This window comes from Vidua chalybeata, chromosome 4 (genome assembly GCF_026979565.1).
Source record: "Vidua chalybeata isolate OUT-0048 chromosome 4, bVidCha1 merged haplotype, whole genome shotgun sequence".
NCBI classification, from domain to species: Eukaryota; Metazoa; Chordata; class Aves; order Passeriformes; family Viduidae; genus Vidua; species Vidua chalybeata.
In genome coordinates, this window is record NC_071533.1 from 25,074,260 (window position 1) to 25,092,019 (window position 17,760).

Here is a 17,760-nt window from a genome sequence, read left to right on the forward strand (position 1 = left end):
GCTTGTCCTTTTCCAGTGGTGCTGCAGCTGCTGTGACAATCCATACCTTGCGTTAGATCACTCAGAAGTTAAGACTACCTGATACTTTTTAAATTATGTTGCCATCATCAGCAATCAAATTGCAGTGACTGCACAAGAGCTAACCATGTGTTCTCCCTACAGCATTCATATCTCCTGAATGGCTTTTGTGTTTCCCTTCTGGCTTTTTGATCCCAGCTTCACAGCTGTAAGCAGTGAAGAAACAAACAGAGCCACGTGAGAGAAAATGCCCTCTCCACCTCTCTTAATTTATTGTGATAATAACAGAACTCATACATTCCAAATATGTTCATCAGAAAATTGGTAGCTGCTCTTGAAGAAAATACAAATAATATTCAGTAAGACAAATACAAATAGTTGTAATTTTTGCTAGCAATCTCAAGCACATACCGGTTAACTTTCTTTGGCTGGGAAAGGTTGTCTTTATTCAAAAAAATCTAAGGCTGTTTTTCTGTAACTTTCTATTCTCTTACCTTGTTTGTTCTAGGAAAATGATGCAAAGTTCACCGCTTGAAATTCTTGTCAGCACTTGATATATATGTATATTTATTAAGTGAAGTAATGCATATTGCCATATTTTTATTATGCCTTCTCCCTGTCCTGTGAAGATGTGCAGTTGTACACAAGTCTATTTGGTCAGAGCAGTGAAGCTCTGTGTTCCACCCCCTGGATCATCCTGCAGTAATGTAGCAGCAAGGGGTGAGGTGTTCCTGTGTTTCAGGTGTTGTGCTCCTCCTTTCTGCACGGCTTCAAACAGGAGTGCAATTTCTTGCAATGGGGGTGGAGGCTGATAGACCCATCAATGGCTGGGACGTGAAAGCTGAACGTGCAGTGCCCTTAGCATGCAGGGAAAATAATTGGTTGGATTTCTTGGTGCTCCTGTGTGTATTCTGAAAAGTTTTGACTCTGCCATACTCATGGTTGTCACTTGCATTTGTTTCTTTCTTCTGCTCTTCTTTCAGAGCCTGCCTTTTTTTTTTTTTTTATTGAGTTCCTGTGTAAAGTGATAGTGATGGAAATTGTTTTTCAGGTTAGATAAAGAGAAAACTGTGATTTAGATGAAGCTGTAGAAGTTGTAGAAAAGGAGAGTTAAAAAACTTCTGAATTTGGCAGCTGTTGATTAATCAGACTTAAGTGAACAGAACTCTTCAGGTGATAGAAATCTCTTATGAGGTTGACAGGACAGTGTGATTGCAACTGCTGGAAATGAAAGCTGATCTGCTGTTTATAGTATGGTGATAACAGTTTAATTTTTCTTCTTGATTTCTGGTCTTTGACTTTCTATGTTCAGAGTTGGGTAAATGTGGTATTGAATATTTAACTTCAGTGTTGCCTGATCCAAGTTACGTGATATGCAGAAAAGGCAGAAAAAGTCTTGAGTGCTGAAGTCTGCAGAAGCTAATTAAAAGAAAATAGCAGAGGGTATTGAATCTGTCTAGAAATAAGTGGCTCATTGTTGGGTGTGCACTGAAGTTGGTCCAAGACCATGTGTGGTGCAGTGCAGCAGTCAAAGGAGTCACATCCGGGTTTGCCAGCATAACCCTCTGTCCTTCCCTTGCACTCACATTTCATTTAATTCCTTTAGATATAAAATACTTGTGCTCAGCAGCTTGTGTTTGTTATAAACCTGCTTCCCATAGTGGCCAAAACAGTCAGTCTGCTTTTATGTACTCTACTGCCTTGTGTTACTTTGAAATCAAGAGTGCTGGTTTTGCATTGGCTGTACAATTGTAGGCAATGTGGAAAATTAAAAGATTGAAAAATGAAATTCTCAAATGCAGGACAATGAGTGGACATTCCCAAAAAGAAATTAAAGGGATTTATTAAACTTTTCAATAATGTTGCACTTTATACTATTCTCCTAGTATGTTACTAATAGGTGTCTATTTGTCAGTACCAGAGCTTTTATTTCTGTACTAAGAATACTTTGTATCAAGTGGTGGTGTAGAATTCAGAGCCTCTAAAAGGATCCAGTATTTTAAGGCTCATAATGTAATTTATACTCTATGCAGGGTAATATACTGAGAACAGTTGTAAATTCTTATTTTCAACTTTGAGTCTGTGGTCATAACTCTGGAAGTAAGTGCATGAGAGTATTTTAGTAGTCAGGAGTATCTAAACTTAGGAGCTGAAGTGCAGTGGAATTTAAACACTAGAACTTAACAGAGGGCACTGTTAAAATCCTGCCCTGTCAACTTAATTTCAGTGTTACTTTTCCTTATTCTGTCCCTACATTTAGCTAAGTATTTTATACTTAGCTCTGTTATACCTTTATTTTGTAAAGTGATTCTTTTTGTAGAAAATAGGAAGAATACAGATATTTTAGACTAAGAGAACTTTTTTTTCCTCTTACTTCAAAATGATGGTTGTCAGTGAACTTCAGTATATTCAATACTATGGGTTCCTTTGGGATACATTTATGAATTGAAATCAAATGCTAACAGAGTGTTTTAATGTAACAATGACTTTTTTAACAGACACATTGCATGTGTAATAAATATGTTAATACAGCTATAATGTCTGTCAGGAACTGCCTACTTGTGGTATGCTTTACAGAAAAAAGAAAAGAATTTTTTTGTACTCCCAAGAGAAGTTTGCCTTTCAAAATGTGAGCTTTCATCTGCTTATTATTTGAGATTTTTATGTAAAGCTTTTTTCACACAAAGGTTTCCACAGTGAAAACTGGTCCTTGCCCTCTAGCATAATCATCTTCTCATCTACTGCATTTCCATTTGGCCTAGGCATATGCCTGTAGTCACAACTCCTGCCAGAAGACCTGCTTTCACAGGGCAAAATGTACTTTCTTCTACAGCTGTTTCTCTCAAACCCAGCAGGTATTTTCTTGTGAGTGTGGCATTGGTGCCTGCTGTGGGAAGTATACTCTCCTGAAACTTTTCCCAACTCCCAAAGAATGAGAGCTGTAAGAAGGGGTGCTGTCTCTGCAGCACGTGGTCCTCAGGAAGATTGCAGAGGTCGTCATCACTCCTTTATCATGCACAGGTCCAGCCCTTATTTTGGCAGTCTTTCCTCACTGAAGTCCTGCTTAGGCTCACCTGATCTTCCTCACCACTTGAGGAGAAAGTATTCCCCCTCAGGTTTCCTGGAAACATCTTGTCCAGCCATAACAGGTAGAAATGGAATATTACATCTTTTACTGCTACCCTCTTCCAAAAGAGGGGAGCAGGAAGTTTTCTTGTCCTTAAACATGCTGTTCTTCCCAAGACCTTGGAAAATGAACTAAGGGGAAGGGCACTGGGGCGGGCCATGTTTGCATGATGCTCGCTATTCCTTGACCCCATGAAGGTGGAAAGAAAGTAGGTCAGAAGAAAGAAAGTTTAATGATACATGTAAACACTGTTAGGAGCTCTCAGGAACAGCAGTAACAAAAGGGGCAACATCCTCTCAGCTGAGTTTGGATTGCATCAGTGACTTGCAGTGTGATACATGTATTATTCTCTTGATGGCTCTGCATTTTACCAGTCAAATGAAAGGGAATACATTTCTCAGTTTTAGAATGCCATTTAAAAATACTTTGCCTGAAAAGAGTAGGTGAAGAATGTTATTCTCACAAACCAATGGATTACAGAGTTTCAGGACAAATTTAAAATCCAAACATTAAGATCTTGTAAAATTCCAGGTGTATTTGTCTAGACTCAATGTTTTCTCTGACTTCACCTTTACAGTGAATGTAACTTTTCTCACTCCATTTACTATGTGGACCCAGTTAAGTTTTCAGCTTTACTTCTGAAAAGCAATCAGTGAATTACTGACTTCATTGCAACCCAAGGTGTATTTATCTTTCTGGATCAGCATCTTAACCCCGAGCCTTTGCCTCTAGTCCGCAGGAGGCATCTGTCACCTCTTCAGCTGGCATTTTATGAAGTGGCTACTGTGTGTGTATCTATGACATGATGAGACCTCAAGGCTTACTTTTCTGCTGCATGGATTGAGTGACACTTGATATGATGGTGCTTAGTACTGGGAGATGGCTCTTTGAAAATTTCTGGAAAAAATGGCAATTCTCTTCTGCAAAGGACTGCCAGACAGTATGGTACAATATTAGAGATGACGGTTGATAACTCATTTCCTTAGGTCCTCACTGGCTGGATTTGTGAATAGATTTATTATTTTCATCTTTGTTCTCATCTTTGTTCATCACTATGCAAATAACTAGCAACAATAATAAGTGACAAATTATTCTCAGACAAAATCAACACATATTCTTGGAAGAGAATTCTGAAGGAAATCATCGTGTTTGAAGTTCTGTCTACTAATATGGAAACTGTAGGCTGAGTATTCTCAGTTCAAGCCATGAATTCTCTATTAAATTCTAAGTCTGAAATGCTAGCCCTCACAAATGGTCCTTGACAAATATAGCTGATGTCAGATGCTTTCTTTTAGTATTTTCTAAATGATAAGGATTAAATTTTCTTTGTGAGATTATTTGAAGTAAGTTGGCATCAGCTTTCCTACCTTACTCCACCACTAATTTTGAAGCATGATAGTGAATCACTGAATTGCTATCAGAATCATGATAGTGATTGCGGAGTGATGTTTGCTTTCTCTCTCCTCCTTCTTCCGAGTGCTGCCTGGTCCTGGACATGTCATCAACATGAATTGTGGCAAGACGTGGGTAGCCTGAGCTTGTGTGTTGCCTAATGAAGCAGCTGGCACTTCATCTAATGCTAATATTGTCATTTTTGAAAAGACATCTATGAAACCAAGCCAAATAAGCTGCTTGGCTGGAGGGATGAACAGTGCTTCATGCAGGATGTTTTGGATGCTTGCTATCAGCTGAGCTGTGTATAAAAAGCTAATTGCCATATTTTTCCTTCCTTCTCCAGCAGCTTGAACTGTCAGTTTTGCCATGCATGCCTCGTGCATTTTCTTCTCCCACCCTCTTTCCTTGTGCCCTTCATTTCAGATCTGAATGAGTGTGGACTAAAGCCGCGGCCGTGCAAGCACCGGTGTATGAACACCTACGGCAGCTACAAGTGCTACTGCCTGAACGGCTACATGCTAATGCCAGATGGAACGTGCTCAAGTATGGCCAGCCTTGGTGCTTGCTCTTTCCCAGCTTCTCAAAATCCCTGCTCGAGTTTCCTGGAAAACTTCTATGAAATGAAAATGAGTCCTCAAGTAAAAGATTAATCTTGTTGGAAATTAGGTAGCTGCACAAGATGAGCTACTTTTTTCCTAGTTAAATTAGGCTGAAAAGCCAGGAGCAATTGTTTTTATTTTATTAGTTTTATTGAAAGTTTCCCCCAAAGCATTCTTCGGTGCTGTAAATCACTTTTAATTGGCCTTTGAGGACAAGTGCTTGCAGTTTTCATTGCAGCAAGACACCTGCATTTCTGCTTCCTTATGGCCTTATGAACGTGAAGTCTTTAATGCTGCAGATGTTGGTTGTTTGACTGGTATAAAAATTGTACTGCCATCTCTCCAGGGATCAGGTTCTTACTTGCTCCCATAAAAACAGTTACTTTGAATATCTGGACAGAGGGAAGGGGAGAGAAATTGGAGATACCCCATTTTTAAAATGACAGTAACTGTCCAGGAGAGTCTGTAGTACATATTAGGCTTTATATTCTGGGGACTGCATTCAATAACACATCTTACTACAATTGTGGTCGATTTCTTTTTTTTTTTTTTTTTTTTTTAATTTTCTTAGAGAAGTAGTTTGTGGAAAGAAAAATTCTAGTTGCAGATATTTTTCCTCTTTGAAAGATACAAGCATTTTCTCACTTTTATCATAAATATGTGATGTCTTAATTCTCCAAAATTTTCAGTCATTTTGTAGTACTGATCATAATCTTTATCTAAATGTGTTCAATTATTTTATCCAGATGCCCTTTCTTGCCTGATGGCAAACTGTCAGTATGGCTGTGACGTGCTGAAAGGGGAGGTGCGCTGCCGCTGTCCTTCTCCAGGGCTGCAGCTTGGGCCTGATGGCAGGACTTGTGTAGGTAGGTGATCAAATGTAGATTTAAAAGTTTTAATTTTTTTCTCCAGAATGCTTTTATCCTTGCACAGAATGCAGATCAAGAGAGTTTATTAGAGGTACATAGAATGCATAGAACAGGCTGTTTAAAGTTGTTAATAATGAGAATAGTAATAGGGCTGTTGCTCAGGTGCCCTCATGTCAGAGATCGCCAGTGTTTTCAGTCCTGTAAGTTTCATTGTCTGCCTAAAGCCCATACAGACTCCTTGGTATCCAAGTCCTTGGCCCTTGCCACTCCTGCTACTGGGTCATTTTAAACTATTGCTAACTTCAAAATACCTGCCTGCATAAAAAAAGGAATGGGGAGATCACCTTTCCCTCATACCCAACAAGGTGGTGCCTAGCGCAGTGGGTAGAGGGATAATTTGTAAAAATCATTGATATGATAGTGGGGCAAGGTGAAGGTTTGTGCATGTTCCCAGTATTAGTGGGATTGAATGTGCTGTCTTTCTTCCATATTGTCAAAACTCCAGGTTAAAATAAACACAGGAACTTAGAGTGTATAAAAGTGAAATGTTTTGTTCCCACATTTGTGAACATGGAAAAGGTGCTTATGGTTAATCAGACTCTACTATGGTCTGAAGAACAGTGTGACATGTGATTTCATCATTCATTAACTGTACATCCTGAGTGGGATATGATGCTCCAGTGATTTCATTATTTATAGTCTATGAAGTGCTACAATTCCATAACCAGTAACACTGAAAGAATGTAAAAAAATGGGGATGTCCTAATCATCCCTTTGGGTATCTTAGCTCTCCACAGGGTAGGTGGTTCTCCAAGTGCCTGACCCATGCTGACCAAAAATTCATTGGCAGAGAAAGGGACATATTCTAGATCTTCTGATGAGAAGAGCAGGCTCCACACCAAGTCAGAGGCTTTCTGAAAGGCATGATTTGCAAATCTGTGTATGGAAAAAATTGGAAAGAACAGGAGGAAAAAAACCTACCCTTGTTGCATACTGAAGGGCTTAAGTTGTGATAAATCCCATTGTGGATATTATGGCAGAGAGATCTTTGGAAGATACTTGTGCCATACATGCCATAGTGAGCTGAATGATTTTAAGTACAAATTCAAGAAAGGTACATCATGTAGAGAAATTTGCTAGAAAAAATGCTTGCAATATCCTCCTAGTGTGCATTTTTCTATTCAGGAAAATTTCATATTTTGAAATAAACAAAGTGTACTTTAATGCCAAAGACTAACACTCAAACCAGTCCTATGAAACTCTTTGAGTTTTTCAGTGCAGTTTTCAAAAAAAACATGTTTGGTTTTTTTTTTTTCCCAGAAAGGCAAATAACTGTGTACCCACATTTTACTTGGGTATGCATCATTTAGAATGACCTCATAACCTATTTCTAAAATATCCACAAGAATTTCAGAGCAGCCTTGTACAATACAGAGAAAATAGTTACAGCAAGAGATGTGTGTTCTTCCTGCATTGTAACATAATGTTCTCCCCTTTTTTGGTAAGAAGTGATTATGACATGCACCCTTTCTGTGTTATTTCTCTATCAAATTTGAGTTGCAGTAAATACCTCAAAGAGTTGAAGCTACTTGGGACTAAGGCTGTGCTTTTTGCTCATGTTTGTACAAGCTTGTCACTGTTGGGGCAGTTGTTGGCTCCAGCAAGGGTCTGGATAATGCTGCAGTACAAATAGAAGTGTAGGTGGTGGTAAGAAAATTGAAGTGTACATTGCCTACAGCTCATGAAATCCTTGTTTGAGGAAAGTTTGAAAGACAGCTGGGAATGCAATGCCTATTTTTAGCACAGGTGGAAGTTCCTCTGGGCATTATTCTATTCTTAGTTTAACACTAGCTGATCATTCCCTTGTTTAAAATATTCCTTTCAGACAATCAGTAAAGAGCCACCAATTTGGCTATAAAGGTAAATAGTATAAACTAAATGACAACAAATTGAAAAAATAATTCAGCAAAATAGTCAGTGAAAATATGGATTAAACAGCTAATTAATTGATTAATGACTCTTGAAGCAATAAATCAATTGGTCTTGCCAGGTTTTTGGATTGGGATTTTAATTTAATGAAATGAGCCATATACACATTTCATCCTCAAATGTTCTGAAATTATTTGAGGGCTGAAAATAATGATTTTTCACTATAAAATTATTTCCTTTGTGTGTGTGTGCTTAGAAAATTGAAGATGCAGCCTTGTAAACATAAAAACCATGCTATTTTAAAATTGGTCTCAAGTTATTTTGTGCTTGAGTTGGTAATCGGATCATACTTGCAACAAGAGAGAAGCAATTCTGCTTCTCTGGTGGACACTGACCATCACACTCATTAGGTGCTGACCACCACACTGCCTTGTGTGCCTTTGGAGCAGCTCCCTGATGCTGAGGTGAACTCCAAATCCCCCCTCCATGCCCTGCTTTTCATAGGAAGCAGGTATGAACCACAGCATGTTGCAGCAGGCAAAGGGAAACAGCTCTACACCTTTTGGTCGAGGCGTGGATTGACTTGAAAGAAGCCACAGTAACCGTACTGTTTGAGAGCTGCAGGAAACTGATCACAAGCACTGGCATATCATCTTTTGGCTACTGATCAACAAGTGGATTTCCCCTCAGCAATGAGCATCCACGCACCTCTTGTTATATGCAAGTGGAAGGCTGTTACAATTTTCCATATTTTTGCATCAGTTTTGAACAGTGTATTAATTAACAGTTCTGTCCTATATCTCTAGGACACAGAACTGCGTACACTGCTGCCATGATTTAACATAATTTTTGCCTTATGTGAATTTGCAGAAATGTGAATCAATATGAATATGTGCAGAGGAAAAAACAGGACATGCTACATTAGGTTTTTAAAGATCATAATCCATGCCATGATGAAGTATATTCAGTGGCTAATCTTGTTCTTACTGAACTACTTTTTGAAGCTGTGATTTAAAGATTAAAAAACCCAACCAAAACCAACAAAGAACAGAACTAACTCTTAGTAATCAGGAGTCAAATTTGCAGCCTTGAAATAATATTTTAATAAAGGGTAGAAAATTGTTGTTGAAAATTGTAACTTGTTGATTAAATTGTAATAAGAAACATGGTAGAGTTGTAAAACTTAGTAGCATATTCAAAGCCTAAAATGTTAACAATAAATTCAAATCAAGAGACAGATTTATAGGAAGATTCAGGCATGTGGAGACGTGCCCAGTATTGGCCTTGTTTTCTTTCTCATTGAGGCCTCTACTGCACCATTCCAGCAATGCTCCTGATGGAGAGAGAGCAGTCAGGAGTGTGGGAGCTCAGGGCTGAATCCCTGCTGTCCTCAGTAATTCTTCATGCAGAGTGGGACAGTGCCAGCAGGAGCTACTGGGACAACCCAGCTGGCCAGCAATTCATGGCTTTAAGTCACTTCTTTTGGCTGTGGGAGCACAGCTTGGAGAGAAGCTGAAGCTCCATCTCCCCCACCTCAGGTAGCTGTCCTAACTAACCAGCAGCTTTGTAGTTACATTTTTTTTCTGTGCAGTGGAAGAGGCTCTGCCTTGTTCAGGCCTCTTTCACAAGAGCAGCAGGGCATCAATCACTCGGCTTTGTTTTGCACTTTTGACATCGGCAGCTGAAGTGCTCCTTTTGGGAAAAGAATGGCATGGAGAGCAAAATCTTGCTTTCCCATAGATCAAGAACCTGATAGAGCTGCAGAGCAAAGGCTTGAACTGTGCTCTGTAGATAACCAGCAAACACAAGGAGCTGCGTGCGTCAGAAGCAGCCAGGCATGGCAGGTCTCTACCTCAGCAGAGAATTAGTGTTTGAGCACTCAGCAGCCTCAGCTCGGTGTCCAAGGGCTGCTGAGTGAGTGGCAGCGCAAGCAGCTTTTGTGTGTCAGCCTGACCTTGTCTGAGAGCTTCCCAGGCAGGCAGAGCAGCAGTGGGTGAGCATCAGCTGCTCTGTGGGCATCTGCCTGTGACCCAGAGCTGAGCTGGAGGGCACAGACAGAAGTGCTCAGGAATTAATGCTGGCTGACCAAGGGCCCTTATGAAAAATACTTTGGTTATTCTTTAGCTTTCTATTATGTGAAACCAGTTTCATTTAGACAGTGTATTTTAACTGTTATTAAGAATAATACAGTTCCTTTGTTTCCACAGATATTGATGAATGTGCTACTGGGAGGGTTCTCTGCCCACGATTTAGGCACTGCGTCAATACCTTCGGGAGCTACATTTGCAGGTGTCATAAAGGCTTTGATCTGATGTACATTGGAGGCAAATACCAATGCCATGGTAATAACAAGCTATTTCTCACATGCATGTAATAGAGCTGTGTATTTGAAAATTAAATTAATGGCTCAAAGAGGAATGTTTATTTATTACAGCTGAAATGTTGAAGCAGGTTGTTTTACACTGCATCAGTATTTTAAGAAAGGGTGGATTATAGAAATAGGCTGTGAAAAAGAAGACATGTATTTGGCCCACATTCTTGTACTGGTTCTTATGTGGAAGCTAGTGGGGAGAACAGAGCTGATGACTGCAGGAATTCCTTTCCAAAGCCTTTTTTTCCTCAGGGTTCACTGTCACTGGCAGTTGTAGGCTTGGAGCAGAGTATGAGCTTAGGCTGTGTCTGAGCTGTAACACTGGTGTGCTCCATAGCATGTCCCAAGATCCAAGATAAGAATACGTGCACACCCTACCTCCTCCCAACCCAGACTGCCCAACTTTCCTTCCCCTGCAGACAGGTGGGGAAGAGGCAGGAGTTGGGAAATAACCTGTGTTTGTCTGGACATGAGACTGGAATGCAGCTGGTGTATGCCCTTCAACAAAGATATTCCCAGGTCACTCTCCATTTGTTTCACAGGGTCTCAACTGGTTATGATTCTTTCACTAAAAAGAAGATCATGTGCAGATAATGAGGCATTGCTTTATGTTTACTTAAATATTTTTTTTCAGAGAAATTTGTATTCAGAGCACTGGAATTTGGAGATTTTTGCTTGCATCACTAACAATAAATGTGGATATGGCATATGAAACGTTTCCATATGAAACTGCTGGAACTGTTTCTACTTGATGTAGAAACATCTATACAGATGTACTATATAGGAAGAATTTTATGAAAAAAAACCAATTTATTATCTGTGTGATTAAGAACATGCATATACCTCCACTCTGTTTTATTCTTATTCTGTCACCTATAAGAAGTGGTTGTTAAAATTGTGATCTTAATGATCTCAGCCGCAAACTACCTATGGCATGTCTGAAGCTGATGCTAAGGTAAAAGCTGAGAAATACCAAAGCTGCCCAATAGTCCCTGTTTTCCTTAATGTTTGTATCACCACATTGATTTGTGACTGTCTATTTTCCTTTTCCCCCTGTCCCCTTGGCAAAAGTTCTTTTTTTTTTTTTTTTTTTAATAATCAAAATTGTATTAATGTTTGGGGTTTTTTGCAGGGATAAGCAGAAAGTCAGATTTTTATGAAACAAATGATTTTTTAATGTAAATTTCCTGTTGCAGATATAGATGAATGTTCCCTTGGCCACCACCAGTGTGGCAGTTTTGCACAGTGCTACAACACGCCAGGATCCTACAAATGCAAATGTAAAGAAGGGTACAGAGACAATGGAACAAACTGCATACGTATGTAATGCTCCTTTTAGAATAGAGATTCTGAAAGCTTGTGTGTCCCATTTTGTAAACTTTAAGGTACAGCTCTGTCAGGCTCAGTTTCTCTTAACTATTTTTAATACTAAATAAGGGGCCGGGGAATGTAGTTGGAGTTTTCTAGGTCTTAGCATGCCTTGGTAAAAATATCTTTCCCTGAGACATTTTCATAATTAGAAAGAAATTCACCTCTCCCTATTCACAGCTTGATTCTAGAGATAGCTTCAGGATGAGAGCAACTGAGTAAGCAGGGTAGGTCTGATCAAACAGTGCACATTACTCATACCCTGTTGTTATGTACACTCCACAACTGGCCCGTTTCAGCAGCTCACCCCATCCACTCCCTGATGCTTCCCAGATGTGAGAAGAGCCAGGAGGGAGGATTTCTCTGGAAGGATTTGCTGTTGGAAAATTCCCTTGGCCACCTTTTTCTTGGGAGAAGCAGCCACCCCCTTGGTACAGAATAAGGTGTTGGAGCTCTCCCATATTTGATGTCCCACAGGAGTGTGCAGCTCTGTGGCATCTGCTGGATCTTTTTGATCCTGCATTTCTTTATGGGATCTGGTCTTTGGTGACTCACTGATCTCTTTAAAGAGCAGCACCATTTTTCCCCTTCAGCTGTGGCTGTCATAGTAAAAGGTGTTCTATCACACCCTTAGTGCTTGCAAGTATATGTGGGCACATTTCATGTGTGTTACTTAGGACATAGTCCTAAGGGGTGTTTTATATTTTAATATACTATAAATGTCAAAAATGCAGGGTATTCAAAGGGATAGTAATAAACAAGTGGCCAGAGGGAAAACATTTTTACCTGCTATCATCAAACAATTCACTGTTTAATAAATAGTAGTTCTTCATGTTAACTGTGTGCTATACTTGAAATGCTTGTACACAAAATATGTGACTAGAGTTCTTACTGAGCCTTTTAATATCTCCAGCGAGATATAAAAGGCTTATTAAGCAGTAGAAAACAACAAAACATATTCTTGTGCTTCATGTCTTCAGAAGCTCTCCTTGTGAGACTAAGTTAAAATTTATTGTCCTTTCTGAAACATTGGAGGAGATGGTACTGTGGGCACTGTCACTGGGGTGAAAGTGCTGCACGGTCCAGCACCTCATTTTTGTGAAGGCTGAAAAATATCTCAGTTTTATGGTGTTTAGCAAAGGGAAGAATCTAAATGAAGGCTGGCTTGGTTCAATCTCTAGAATGATTACTGCTTATTGACAAGGAGAAATGTTTAGAAGGAAAGGTCTGCAAGAACTTTCTTAATCCAAAGGTGTCTGGCCATCTGTGACCAAAATGGTTGTAACATCAGGGTCTTCGTAAACTTGCTTCCACTCCTGATTACGAGCATGTCCAGTTTGGAGGGCTGCTTAACCAATGGCTTCCTGCCCATGCTTTTTTAACCAGCATGCTTTTGTTTAAGTTTTGCCAACTTTGAAAGAGACTTGATGCTTGAGAGGAGATGGGATGGAAGTGTCTTGACCTTCAGTCATCCTAAATTATCTCTAAACGGCTGCAGTGCCAAGTATGACATAAAGGGATGTGATAATTTAGCAGTGCTGATGCTAATGTTTCTAACTAATGGAAACCTTCAGAAGAAGAAAAATTATTTCATCCAAATGTCTCTGTGTCATAATGAAATAGACTGTTATGTTTCTGGAATGAGAGGCGGAGATGTCCATTTTGGTCCCATTTTAATTCTCTTTACAGTTATTCCTGTTGTTCTCATTGAACCACTTAGTCCATATCGCATATTCAAGGCCAATAGCACTTTCCCTGAGGGAGGTAGTGGTAGAATGAGTAGGATTGTTGATGCTGAAGACACAACTCCTCAGACCCACTGCATGTACCTGGTTTTGTTACAGAAAGGCCAGTGACCAGGCTGACACCTGGGCCAACAGCTCGTCCTACCCCTGGTCCAACTCAGCTTGCACCCAGGACAACTCAACTGACACCCAAGCCAACCATGAGATACGTGCCAGTGACAAGGCCGGTCACGACACCAGTGGTGAAGCCTCCGCCTCCAACAACACCTCAGCCTACAACGGTAAGACCTACACTACCACCACAAAGAACTCCTCTGGTAACAACTGAAGAGCCTTCACATGTTCCCATTGAAACTACATCTTCCCAAGGAGTTATAGATGACAACAGGATCCAGCCAGATCCTCAGAAACCCCGAGGAGATGTGTTCAGTAAGTAATTTTCCATATGCCTTTGTTTATCAAAGCTGTAGATGAAAGCATGCACTATACTGTTTGGGATTTTTGGAACACTATACCATTGAGAACAGAAAAATGAAACTGAAAATGGTTGTATGGTAAAGCTGCACAAGTAGTTGATTTTATTACCTAACAGAAGTTTGGGACAGAAATTCTGAATCAATTAATCAAAAAAGTTTTTATTTTTTTCCCCCATTATTGAGTATATTGTCCTGTAGAAGTACTTATGCTTTCAGGTGAAAGTTTTAAGGAAATGAAAGACATTTTATTGAAAAGTATTGAAGTGAAACATAACTCATAAAGTAGTCAATGGATTTAAATTCAGAGAGTTGAGAGTCCCTCATAAACAAAGTATTACCATAGCTTTAAGAATGGTAAAGAAATGGGATCATACCTGATTACTTGAAGACTTCTATGTGACCTCTTTTGTATGGGTTCAAATAGTCTCAGATGTTCATGACTAAACAATGGGAAAAATGCATAAAAATAGCATAGAGGGTAATTTTCTGGACGGTGTCTGTGGAAAGGGAGGCATGAAAAGCTGAAGATAGTAAAGATTCTCATAGCATGAACACATGTAACTTTAGGAGCTCCTCTGAAGTCTACAGCACCATTGTGCCAGCTTTAGTGCATACCACAGGAGACATTACTGGCACTTACAGAGCTGTGCATAGCTGCCAAGAAATACTCAACACCCGATTTCATCTTTAGTTCTGTGGCTAATTTTAGAGACGGGGAGGGTGTGTTGGATCAGCTCTCCAGCTTGTTGTACAATAAAGCTGCTGAAGCAATGCAGTAGGAGGAAAAGTTTGCTGTCTCAGAGCAGGTGCACAAGCAATGTGGGAGTTTTTTTCTGGTTGCTTTGGCATCTGTGTAATAATTTCCTGGGCTTTGTTGTTCTAGGTCATTACTCAGTGAAATATTTTGTTCCTTGTCAAATAGTTTTCCCTGTGACATTTTATCTGCTGTAGACAGTTAGAAAATGGAGAGTGAAACTGACAAAAGTTAGAAGACAAATCCTGGTACTGCTTGGTAGAGTGTACTTTTAGCTTCATATTCAGTTAAAAATATGGAGATATGTATAAGTGAAATTCTAAAAGGAAATATAATAAAGATTTATGAAGCTTAATCTAATAGGACCCAACAGTTTAAAATATAGTTTTGTGGAAATTATTGTAGACTCCAGGATTATGCTTCCCAGGTCTTATGCTGCAAGTGTTCTCTGGAATACTAAAGCAGAGGGATAGTTTTCAGCTATTTTCATGAAGTCATAACAATCAATCCTCTGTGTAAAGCTTATTATTTACAATTAGTCTTTCTGTATTGTCCCTAGAGGGATTTGGAAGCTAATGTTTTCAATACATGTGTTTCAGATATAGGAGTTTGGAAAATAGGAAAGTGAAAGCCTTTGAAGTTTGGCTTGGTCTGACTGCAGCTTACATTATGGTGCATATAACAAACACAGGACCTTTGCAAAGTGTTTATCAACTGTTGGGTTAGGTCAGCTGCCACACTCTGAGGTTTGTGATATACACACATAACTTCAAAGGCTTCAGTGCACAGCACAGCAGGACTGAAACGGGTCAAGCACCCGCTGTTCCTGGCCTCAGCAGGTAATACAGGGACAGAGTCCTCTGATCAAGTCAGCAGATGTCTATCTTCAATACCATGTAATTTTTTTAATTCACTGCAAGAGACATACTTGATACACATATGTGTGACTGAAAGCATATTCCACTTGTGCTCCAGATGATGCTAGTGATGTGATCTTCAATGAAGCTGGTGTCTTTTTTTCTCCTCTCTCTTATCTTTTTCTATGCTTTCTGCTCTGTTTTTCTCTCTTTTCTCTTCTGAACACTTTGAAAGTATCATCTAGGTATACTGTGGTCCAGTATATACTCCAGTGGTCACTGGAGTTCTCTCCTACTTTCTCTCTGTCTAGAAGTGTTTGTGTTGGGAACAAAAGCATTTGTTAAGGATTTGAAACTACAGTTCAGTGCAAAACAGTTCCATTTTAGAAGAATGTGCTACTTTCTCAAAGAAAGCATTGCTTGTAGAGTAAGGTGTTCCTTCACCTTTTGAATCCTGTTACTGCAGAGGTTTGTGGGGAAGAGCAGAAGTTAATTTCCTCACGTGGGACATTTAGAAAAGCAGGTAGAAAAGTTATAGCCCACATACATTACTACAGTGGGATGTGCAGAGCCTGGGTCTGCCTCTCCTCGGTACCACACTTGTAAGGATAACACAGAGATACTTGAACATCCCCAGATGCCATCACACCAGGGTTCAGCAGCATGGGAGCATTATGCCAGGTGCTGCATTCCTGAGCACTAGCTGGGCTGCAGACCTGGCTGCAGGAGTGCTTTTGGCCCATGGTAAATGTGAGGTGAGGTGCGTTACCTGAAACGCCTTTCACGTTAGCTTACAGATGTGTGCAGGGAGGGTTGAGTTCAGGTTCCTGCTGGCCAGCCCTGCCCCTGCTCCAGGTGTGTGGAAGAGCAGTGCCTGGCTCTGTTTGGCTGCAGCTGCTCAGTGTGAGGCACTGTGAGCTCAGGATGGCAGTGCTCCCACCGAATGTAAGCCAGTGCCTCTCCAAAATCATTCCTCACAGCCAGACACAGTGGTAACAACTGTGGTGTTAAGGCAATACAGGATTTCAAACTGGGATAACTAGTAACATTTAGCTAACCTTCAACTGCTTCTTAGCTGCTAGCTGGATGTGCCAAGCCCTCCCCACCTCCAAAAACATTCATGGATTTTTCACTTGCCTCTGTATTTCTTCAGGGAAAGGGGAGTTTTGAACTATTTCCTTCAGCTTCTTTAAAGCTATTTCTTTGTAGTCTCACCTACATCAGACATCATAGTAATATTCCTGGGTTGTGGATATGAGCTAATTTTGTTTTGCTTATATTGAGCTTATTTAGGTTCATCTCCTCACATTAACTGCTTCTCCAGTTGAGGCAGCAAAGAAGCCAGTTCACAAAAATTAATTAGCACTGTGGTCCCCATATGCCTGCCTGGAAAGAGGAGCAAAAGCCTTGCTCTTTCTGCTTTTCTTTGTTTCTCACTAGAGAATACAGGCAGCAATTAGTAGTCTTGTAACTCTTATTTTCTTGGAAAACAGAGGAGAAAATTGATGTTAAATCCACTCAGGTCATGAACTAGGATTTAACCTCAGTTTTATAAATCTTCAAAAGAATTTGTCTTCTTAGGTGTCTGTTTCCTCCCGTGTCTCCAAGGGTTGTTGTATTCCAAAGAGTCACAAAAAGTAGTGTTTTATCACACAGGGATGTGCAAAACCCAGCATAGAGAGCACTGTACCCAGCAACCACTGGCAGTTCTGTGCTCCCAGCCATTAGCATCTGCTAAAGACCTCAAAGTTGTGTTTTCAGCTAGGTTATCTTGGGATGCATGGGCATTTCCCTTCCTTTTTTTCCCATGGGGCTCAGCAGCCTTAGCCAGACTTGGAGGAAGCAGCACTGCTTTGCTCTGCCATCGAATAGGTGGTACTTCTGTCAGGGAATCCATGGCAAAGGGGCCATTGGCTGCTGCACAGATGTCCTAGACCAAATCCTGCCAATCCTGGTGCTCTAGGATCGCTCCACATCAGGAGAAGAAACATGCTGGGGCCAAATGGACTTTTTTTCTTCAAGCATCTCTCAAATTCTAGTTTTTTGTTAGTTAACCTTTTCCTTGGTGACTCCTTGCTCCTTATTTTCTCCCTTTGTTGTTATTCGATCTTCTGTTCCACACACTGAGTCAACTTGACCTAGGATTTCACTTTAGAGCTCTCTTGAATGTGCTGCTCAACTTGAAATGAGCTGAGGATCAGAGAAATTGCTCTGTTCAGCAGTGACAAAGAGCACAAATGATAAAAATGCTG

At 40.2% G+C, this 17,760-nt stretch overlaps 1 protein-coding gene across 3 annotated transcripts in view; it reads left to right on the top strand.

Annotated features, from left to right (window-relative positions):
• NPNT (nephronectin) overlaps positions 1-17,760 on the top strand; it is a 48,969-nt gene that overhangs the window by 19,147 nt on the left and 12,062 nt on the right. For 2 of the 3 annotated variants that reach the window (XM_053941759.1, XM_053941760.1), the window contains 5 exons: positions 4,964-5,083; positions 5,886-6,005; positions 10,145-10,279; positions 11,505-11,627; positions 13,521-13,850. In XM_053941759.1, coding sequence (XP_053797734.1) covers positions 4,964-5,083; positions 5,886-6,005; positions 10,145-10,279; positions 11,505-11,627; positions 13,521-13,850 — 828 coding nt within the window. The remainder of the gene's footprint in view (positions 1-4,963; positions 5,084-5,885; positions 6,006-10,144; positions 10,280-11,504; positions 11,628-13,520; positions 13,851-17,760) is intronic. The other variant, XM_053941761.1, reaches the window with a different exon arrangement.